The following is a 10,336-nucleotide window of genomic DNA, read 5'->3' as shown; positions in this document are numbered from 1 at the left end:
TATCTGGCATTGTCTTTCTTGTTAGATTTTAGCTGTTGTCTTCCTTTTTGTTCCCATTTTCTTCGAATATTTAGTCCCACGGGAATATTGTAAATTTCAGTGCAAGAACTTGGTTTTGCCCAGGGGTGGCAATTTGAGCCCAAACCCATCTAACCCGCCCAACTAGCCCAGAGATTAATGGATTGGGCTACAAACATTTTAGCTCATGGGTCAATTTGGGTTGAGCCCAAGTTAACCCATCATTTTTTATAGCCCATTCTGACCCATTTAACAGCCCAAATACAACCCATGAAACTCACCCAAAACAAGGGATTTTTACCTTCCTATACCACATAGGAAACCTTATTACCCTCAATGTTTAAGGTTTGATTTAATTACAAACCCGTATACCAAATTACCAATCCTATACCATACTTAATTAAGGGTCTAATTAATGGGCAGTTTTTACTCCTTAATTAAAGGTATCCATATATCTCTCGTTTCTCTCTCCCCTTAATTCCTAAGATCTGACCAGCGTCGTTTTCCCCCTCCAATAACAACAACCCAGTATAATCTCACTAAACAGTATAATCTCACTTAGTGGGGTCTGGGAAGGGTAGTGTGTACGCAGACTTTACCCTTACCCTGGGTTAGAGAGGCTGTTACCAAATAGACCCCCGACCTCCCTCCCTCCAAGAACTTCCCACCTTGCTCTTGGGGAGACTCGAACTCACAACCTCTTGGTTAGAAGTGGAGGTTGTTTACCATCAGCCCAATATGTACATGATTTGAAAAGAAATTATGGGAAGCTACCCGATTTAGTTGTTTGGAGCTTCTGCTTTGCATTTTCTGCTACTTTTGCGGAAAAAATTAAATTTTTTAAAACCTTGGCCTATTATCTTTTAGACTATTGATTTGCAAAGTTATAACTGTATCACCTAGTTGCAATGTATGTGGGTAGATGTAAGAAAATTGAAGAACAGAAAATTGAAGAATAGAAGTCCACTCCATTCGAAGCTTCGCTTTCGAAAATAGGATTTTTGAGTTATTTGTTTGGATTGAGTGTTGTTCTAATTGATTAAAACATCAAGAGAAGTTCAAATTAAAATTTGAAGTGATTTGGAGTAAATTTGATCAGGATTTGAATTAACTTTCAGAAAAGACGCAAAGAAGAAGACGAAGTCAGTTTTTGTATAATGATGTATACTATTATATAATATTGTATATGGTGTATAAATACTTCTTATACACTATTATATACCTTTATACAAGCATCTGTAGACGAACTTCTTCCACGATTTAAGTTGCAATTCTTGTTCAAAACCATTCCAAATCTCCATTAAATGACTTCAAATTTGTATACAATCTCTTTTTGCTATTTCTAACAAGTCTATAGGACGCCCACTCCAAATTTCTCACTAAACCATATTCAAGATTTAAACCTACTTATTTAAGCGTGTTCAACAATGGTGAATTATCTTAAAAATCTAAGTTTTCACCACCCAAACGGATTTAGTTTGTTGAACTAATATTTAAGTCACAATTACTGATTCGAAAATTAGATTAAAAGCTTGGACATTTTTAAAAAACATTTTATAGTAATTTCGCGTACCTATTTGGAGTTGAATCTTAGCTTATTATTTTGGGCTACAGCTTTGCAAAGTTAAATGTAGGCCACTTAGTTATAATGTATGTGTGTGAGCTGTATTTATGCTTCCTTTTACAGTTCTTGAGTCGAGAGTCTATCAGAAATAACCTCTCCACCTTCGTAAGGTAAAGGTGGTCTGCGTACAAATTACTCTTCCCGGACCTCACTTGTGAGATTTCACTGAGTTTGTTAATTGTTGTTGATTTTTGTAAGTATTTTCCATTTCGCTTTATTTTGAATAACAAATTGTGCCCTTTCCTTCTATTTTAGGATGTCACATCATTGAGGGCAAGAACAAAAAATTGCCACCGTGTTAGTTACACTTATATTTGAGAGAAGAATCTTAGTCCTATCAAATAGGTCATTGCCAGTGAATCACTGGGGACCCTTTGGCACATCATTCACACCTTTTAGCTAAAACAAAATGGCTCCTCATAAAGAAACAGCAAGACAATAGTTGTGCAAAGTGGCTGAGAATAACTTGATATTGTGACCCTTGTTTTTCTTCGGTACACCAGAGTCGAATCCAAGATTTTAAGTCAATCGTACATTGTATCACTGCAACCTGTTACTCCTATATAATAATGTGTACCGACTTAAAGTGAGTATATTTTATTAAGATTATCTAACTATATATGCCCCCTGACGGTTATCCGAGCTTTAGTCTAGTGGTAAGAGAGCAACACGTTATGTGAGAATTAGGCGCATGTCAGAATTTTGAACCGACAAAAATCGAATATTTAAGTAGAAAAAAATAGAAAGACGGATATATTATTCATAAAATTTCGAACAGTGTGCCACTGGGACCCTTTTGGCACATCATTCACACCTTTTAGCTAAAACAAAATGGCTCCTTGATATTGTGACCCTTATTTTTCTTCGGTAGATCAGAATCGAATCCAAAATTTTAAGTCAGTCATATATTATATCCCGTTACTCCGATGTAATAATGGGTACTAGCTTAAGTGAGTATATATTATTAAGATTTTCTAACTATGCACGTCCAGCCAACGGCCACTAGAGTTTTGGTCTAGCGGTAAGAGAGCATCACATTATATGAGGATTAGGTGAACGTCATGAGTTCGAATCTTGCTGGAGACAAATACCTAATATTTAAATGAAAAAAGATAGAGATACCGACATATTTATTATCAAATTTCGAATTGTGTGCCATCGACCCTCGGGGATTTTGGAAGTTGTATGTGGAGTTGTATATGTCAAAACATTTGTTCCTATAGAAAGGCCCCTATATTTTCTCAAGTCTCTATCATGGGCCTTAACTGCAACTGGCATTGCAAAACAAGGTCCTTTTGTACATGTCTTTCTTGCCTTGATTATCCAGACTGGCTGAAAATGAAATCATGATAATGAAGCCATCATATGTAGAATGTATGCATTAATTCTCTTTGTATGGTGCAAATGCTTTTCAATTTTGGTTGCTCACCCGATATTCGGTATCCGTTTTGAATCTCGACTAGTCCAGGTTCGCACCAAAAAATCTCACTTTGGGAGATAAAGCGCTTCCTACCAAAAGTAACTTCGTTCTCTTGATCGAATCTGATATCTGATTAAGGATTGGAGGAGTACTTATAATACCACCGTAATGTTTGATAGTTTTCCTTTTTTTTTTTCCTGGCCACTCGAAATACTATGTTAAATATATTGAGAAAAGAACTACCACATGATATTCTCAAGCCATGTCTCTGAGGTGTGCATAAGTCTATCAAATATTTAGTTTAATAATGTGTTTCTTTTTTTGCGAAAAAAGGAGCTGATGTGTCGAACTTTTGTTTTTTAAGAGGTAAATATAACTATTTTGATAAATGTGTATTATTTGGTATTAAAATTAATTTTTTGTATATCATACAACTCTTGAAGGGAAGCCTTGGCGTATTTGGTAAAGTTGTCTCCATGTGATCAGGAGGTTACGGGGTCGAGCCGTGGAAACAGCCTCTTTCAGAAATGCAAGGTAAGACTGCGTACAATACACCCTTGTGGAAACAGCTCCTGAAGGGGAGTTTTGGCGTAACTGGTAAAGTTGCTGCCATGTGACCAGGAGGTTACGGCTTCGAGCAGTGGAAACAACCTCTTTCATAAATGCAGGGTAAGACTGCGTACAGTAGACCCTTATAATCTGGCCATTTCCCAAACCCCGCGCATAACGGAAGCTTAGTGCACCAGACTGTCCTTTTTTTAAATTATTTCATAAAGCTCTAAATTTTAAAAAGAAATTAAATTGACATTTAAGGTTGCTTCAAAAATTAGTTAAATTTGAGCAAAAGAAAATAAAAATGATATTGAAATTCGAAGGAGGTGGTTCAAGAGTGTGTGTTTATTTCTTTTAGGGTAAAGTTTCCAATGGTTCTCTAAAGTAAAACATCAGACATCTTTTCTTGAAACTTTGTAGCTAAATATTATATGGCCTCTAGCATGCGCGCGTCTCGACTATTATTTTGCTGTAATTGTATCCACTGAGTTACATATACGTCGACACATAGACACACAAATATATTATGTGCGTGCAAAAAATTTAAAAATAATATTATATTATGCAATATATATTTATAAATTTTCTCATACCCCATGATGTTGGATAATACTGAGTATATATCGAGAATGATACTATTTCATACATAAACTGCAAGAAGCTGTCAAGGTCTACTACAACTGTTAAATGTGGTACCAAATTCTATCTCTGGCTCAACCATATCCCAACAAAAAAGTATTTGCTTCAAACATTTTGGACCAAATTAGAAAGTGGACTCTGTATTTTATTGATTACTCAAAGATGATAAAATGGATTTTTTCTCAAAATGGTTTAAATATTTGGTGTCTGAAATTCACTGGTCCAACTAGAACGGATTTGCACTATAAAAAATTAACTATGAGGGTTTTAGCGCTCTCTACCAAAGAAAATTTCGGTTAAGACTAAAGGAACCTTTACCATTACACCACCGTCATTAGCGATAGAAACGATAATACTAGCTCAATAGTTATTGCTATTAAAAAATTTTAACATTTTTTTGGCACCTTTTAATTAGTTGGATAACAAAATTCTGTTTTTGTAAAGAGTTTGTACATTCTTATGTTATTTATTTCATTTTTTGAGTTGGATCTTTGATTAAATAGTGAGAATAACTTCCTTTCAGTTCAATAATAATCAGGGGCGGATACAGAGTAGAAGATACGGGTTCGGTCGAATTCAGTAATTTTCGTCCAAATCATGTATTTGTTTCAAGAAATTCATTGAATATGATAAATTATTAATTTAAAACTCAATAACTTTAAAATATTTTGTATTCTGAAACCATAAAGTTCAAATTCTTGCTTTGCCTCTAATAATAATGACAAATATAGTGTACATATAGAAGAAAACAATTAGTGATCCTACTAATTTTTTATTTCATTCTCTTTCCCAAACACAATTGTAAGAAATGGACAATACATGCAAGAAAACAAAAAAAAAATAATATAGTAATTGTACCAAATTACACAAAAACCTTATTAGAACTAATATTAAGGAAAAAAATTTGAAAACAAAAAGTCATCATGACTAATTGACTACTAAGAATCAAATCAATAGAGTTCATCAACATAAGGAGAAGAATTAGAAGTAAAGAACCGAAAAATCTCCGAGAGTTAGTAACACAAGATCTGAAACTCGGGGAATAATGAGTCAGTCCCTCCGTCTGTTCTCCGTTTTCCTAATATCTTCAATCATTTTCTCCACCACAATCATCTTTGGCCTATCACCGAGTGATGCAAGGTTTGAAACTCGGTGAATAATGAGTCTGCCCCTCTATCTGTTCTCTGTCTTCCTAATATCTTCAATCATTTTCTCCACCACAATCATCTTTGGCCTATCTTTTGGAGATGAAACCAAACAATCCATAGCCACTTTTAATAGTGCAACCATTTCATCTTCCATTTCTTTATACCTAGCAAGTTCAAAATCAAATATATCCCAAGTCCATTCTTTATTCACAACTCTTTGTACCCATTTTGCCAAACTTGTTTCTCCTTCACTTGTTGCAATTTTCCCTGTCAAAATCTCTAATAAAACCACCCCAAAACTATAAACATCACATTTTTGAGAAAATTTTCTTGGATTTTGGTTTGTGTTCATGTTGTTTTGAGTTAATAATTCTGGTGCTTTGTATCCATTATTTGATGAATTTGGCATTTGTAAGAGCAAATGGAGACATACATCAGAAATACAAGCATTGCCAAAATGATCAATTAGTATGTTTGATGATGTGAAATTTCCATGGCAAATCTTGGTTTTGTTGTAACTATGCAAAAAAGCAAGTCCTTTTGCTGCTCCTAATGCATATTTTAATCTTGTTGACCAATCCAATGGTGTTCTTCCTGGTCCACGATTTCCTGTAAGTTTAAGTTTTATACACAGATAACGTAAAAAAAAATATTTACACTATAATAAATGTAACAAACTATAATAAAATAAGACATACAACAAGTTATAAAAGGTTAAATTTTAGTATTTGTACTAACCATATATATTAGTTAAACTTTAAGTCAATTAATCAATTACATCTCAATCCATAATAATCAGGATTAACTATATGAATTCTTTATATCCATTCCATTTTATTTAGTAACTTTATCCTAATATTAAATACTACTTTGTGTTAAGGCAAGATAGGGGAATTCTAAAGCTAAGCTTTTCTTTAAATTTCATACTTAACTCACATAGATATACAAGTTTCTAATCAAAATAAAAAAACTTCTTGTAAATATTAGACCTAGTAAAAGTGTAACAACTAGTACAACAACAAAAATAACTAACTCTCAACTCCAATTAGTTTATACCCTATGTATCTTTTGTTATATTCTTAACTACCGAAGGAGAACCTTGGAGCAATGGTAAAGTTATCTTTTATGACCCATAAGTCACGGGTTCAACCTGTGGAATCAGCCACTGATGCTTGCATCAAGGTAGGCTGCCTACATCACACCCTCTTGGAGTACGGTCCTTCCCGAACCATACGAACACGAAATGCTTCGTGCACTGCGCTGCCTTTTTATATTATTAACTAAATAATTTGAACTTTGGAATTAAAAAAGAAGAGATAGAAAGAAATTACCATGTAAGAGATTATGAAGACTTCCATTGGGTAGAAAATCATAGACAAGAAGCAACTCCTCTTTAGAAGAATAATAAGCTCTAAGTGACACAACATTTTGATGTCTCAAACCACCAATTAATCTCAAAAATCCATCCAAATCCTTCATTTTTTTTAACTTTTCAATCACCCTTTTCACCACAACAACATCTTTACAATCCATAGCCACTTTATAACTTGTTCCAACACTCCCTTTTCCCAACATCTCAGCTGAAGCCTTCAATAAATCCTCAACTTTACTAAATCCTTTGCACCCTTCAAAACAGACCATTGTTGCAAATTGATCACTTTTTTTGTCCTTTAAAATATGGCCATATTCAAATGAATGGTACAAACTTGAACTATTACTACTATCATGATATTTCTTGACCTTATTGTAAATTTCTTTTTCTTGATTCTTCTTTTTTCTGTAATAACAACACCATGTTATTACTAAAACTGTCAACATAACTCCCACTGCATCAATTGTGACTATCAAAAGAAACATATTTTCACTTAGATTTTTCTTCTTTTGATTAGGAAAATTGAGTTGTGAGGGATCGGTATTCATCACTGTTGGATTACTATTCACTATTTCACTCGGGCAAATTGATCGTAACGGATATCCACAGAGGTGAACGTTTCCTGTAAGAAAAATACATTAGCTTTCGCATTTTTTTTTTACAAATACAAAATAAAAAAGAAGAGATCGACTCATGTTGGAGGGGTTGGATTATGACCGTGATCTCAAGATTATTTGCATCGTATGACCTTTTCTGAGGCCACTCTTTAAATTATGTCCTTATTAGTCCAGTTGGCTAATTTCTAAGAAAAATACGTTAGCTTTCACTTTTTTTTTCTTCATAAAACGAAATTGAGAAGGAGGGGAAATTGGATCACATTGGACGAGTTGAGTTAGGGAGAAATTCAAAAATAGCCAGATTTACAACTGGTCGTTCAAAAATAGCCTAGTTTCAAAGTAATCGAAATTTAGCCACTTTTCATGTAAAGATAAATCTGAGCGAAAACACTGTTCAAAACCCGAAAAATACGCTAGTATATTAGTGAAGTTCCAGCATAAGTATGCTTGAACTCCAGCATATTATACTGGAGTTCCAGGATAAGTATGCTGGAATTCCAGCATAATATGATGGAGTTCTAGCATGAGTACACTAGAACTCCAGCATAATATACTGAAGTTCCAACAAGTATAATTGTCTAGTATAATATACTGGAGTCAGCAAAGTATACCGGTCCAGCATAATATGCTGGAGTTCATACACAGGTGCATCGAACTCCAGTATATTATGCTGGACCGGCCTCTGTTGCAGCAAAATAATGGCTATTTTTCATTGACTTCGTAAACGCTGGCTATTTTTGAATGACCAGTCCGAAAACTAGCTATACCGTACTATTTTTACGTTGAGTTATGACCGTTAATTACTTCAAGATTATTTGCACCATACGGCATTTTTTGATGCCACTCTTTAAATTGTGTCCCTTTTAGTCCAATTGACTAAGTTTCGCCTAGTCCACTGAAATAACGGGGACAAAATTTAAATAGTGGATTCCAAAAAAGCCATGCAGTGCAAATAATTCGTTTTCTATTCATCTCAACTTAAACCATTTTGACCTAACCAAACTTAGACAGGTAAGTCCTACTCGACTGAAACAATGAGGACAAACTTTAAATGGTGGCCTCCAAAAAAGCCATATAGTGCAAATAATCCATTTTCTATTCATCTTAGTTCAAATCATTTTGACCGAAACAAACTTTAGACAGGTTAGTCCTAGCCCACTGAAACAACGAGGACAAAATCTAAATAGTGGTCTCCAAAAAAGTCATACAATGCAAATAATCCATTTTTTGTCCATCTTAATTCAAACTATTTTGACCGAAACAAACTTTAGACAGGTTAGTCCTAGCCCACTGACACAACGAGGACATAATCTCCAAAAAAAGTAATATAGTGCAAATAATTCGTTTTCTATTCATCTTAACTCAAACTATTTTGACCCAAACAAACTTTACATAGGTTAGTCCATAACTCAGTTTATTGATTTGACTGGTTTTTGACCTGTTCAAGTTTGACTTGACTCGCCTATCTGCTAACATTATCTATAAAAGACAACAACAATAACAACAATAACAAAAAAGTCAGTGTAATCTCACGAATGGAGTCCGGGGAGGGTAGTGTCTACGCAGACCTTACCCCTACCTTTAAGAAGACAGAGAAACTATTTTCGATAGACCTGAGGAATTACCTGTAAAAGATGCTACTGGAAATTTGGATAACCAATTTGGAATTTTCCCACTAAAGTTGTTGCTAGAAACATTGAAATCCTTAAACGAAGCAACATGTCTTGTTTCATCCATACCAAGTGATCCACTAAATGAATTAAACTCAAGATGTAGAGTCATCAAATGTGGCAATTGATTCAACTCAGTCACCGGAATCTCACCAGAAAATTTATTATACGACAAATCAAGTCGCCGGAGACGCTTTAAACGATAAATCCCAGGTGGGAATTCACCAGAAAATTTGTTATGTGACAAATAAACATGTTTAAGATTAGGCCAAGAATTGAAATTTGGAAATGAAGTGAGAAAATTATGGTGTAAACTTAGGTGACGAATTTGAGTAAGATGAATTAAAGGGTGTATAGAACCTGTAAGATTTAAGTGATTAAGTACAAGTTTAATGACTCGACCAGTCACGCGATGACACGTAACACCTAGCCATGAAGAACAAGGATCATTATTTTTGGACCAAGAAATGAGAAAATTTGAAGTGTCAACTTTGGATTTGAAGGTTAAAAGGGATGAAAAATCATCAGAATGAGATATGGTGAAGAAGATGGAGATGAAGAGAGAGAAAGAGAGGATTTTAGAGAGAGAAAAATGGTTTTTTGGATTTAGAGGTAGCATTTTTTTTTTTTGGAGAGGTTTGTTTTCTTTGGAAAAAGTTTATAGAAGAAGAAGAAGGAGGAGAATGAAGCTGTAATATGGTTGTATTTGATATTATTATCGTCTTATGATGATGTTGACATTACCGTTATCTTTAATTATTTGTATTTTTTCATCCTTTTATATTTTTTTAATTTGCTAATAAATTCTATTTTTTTTTCTTTTTTTGATCAATAAATAGAGACGGTTCAACTTGAACGTTATCTTTAATTATTTGTATTTTTTCATCCTTTTATATTTCTTTAATTTGCTAATAAATTCTCTTTTTTTCTTTTTTTGAGAATTTTCAATAAATAGAGACGGTTCAATTTGACAATATAATAATGGTAATATTATTTTTTCACAAAGTATTTTCGCTTCCGCTTCTTTTTCCTTTTTTATTATGGTTCACCCTTCTCACAAAAATATGAAAGTAAAATAAAACTAAAAACAAGAACCGTCTTTTTATTTATTCTCATTTTGATTTTTTTTTTGGTCTGATTTCTTGTAATTTGGTTGATGAAATAAAATAAATATTTTAGATTAAGTTAGTTGAATGCATGATGTTGCATACATACTTAGATATTTGAAACGGGACAATTAAACTTGTTAGTATATTACATTACACTTGAATTAAGA

General features: G+C 33.6%; 1 protein-coding gene across 2 annotated transcripts; it reads right to left on the bottom strand.

Annotated features, from left to right (window-relative positions):
• Positions 1-5,009: 5,009 nt before the first annotated feature.
• Positions 5,010-9,721, bottom strand: LOC104213822 (probable leucine-rich repeat receptor-like protein kinase At1g68400). 2 transcript variants are annotated; one of them, XM_009763368.2, is made up of 3 exons: positions 9,016-9,721; positions 6,733-7,395; positions 5,010-6,010 (listed from the first exon to the last, which is right to left on the bottom strand). In XM_009763368.2, exons 1-3 carry the CDS (start codon positions 9,677-9,679, stop codon positions 5,427-5,429), a joined length of 1,911 nt encoding a protein of 636 aa, XP_009761670.1. In that variant the 5' UTR covers positions 9,680-9,721; the 3' UTR covers positions 5,010-5,426. The 2 variants fall into 2 exon arrangements, with proteins under 2 accessions (XP_009761670.1, XP_070012295.1); XM_070156194.1 differs by having other exon boundaries at positions 6,733-7,026.
• Positions 9,722-10,336: the final 615 nt, after the last annotated feature.

The sequence above is a fragment of the Nicotiana sylvestris genome, chromosome 9, assembly GCF_000393655.2.
Source record: "Nicotiana sylvestris chromosome 9, ASM39365v2, whole genome shotgun sequence".
Taxonomy (NCBI): Eukaryota; Viridiplantae; Streptophyta; class Magnoliopsida; order Solanales; family Solanaceae; genus Nicotiana; species Nicotiana sylvestris.
The sequence above is the reverse complement of the archived record's forward strand: the minus strand, read 5'-3'. Positions and strand labels throughout refer to the sequence as shown.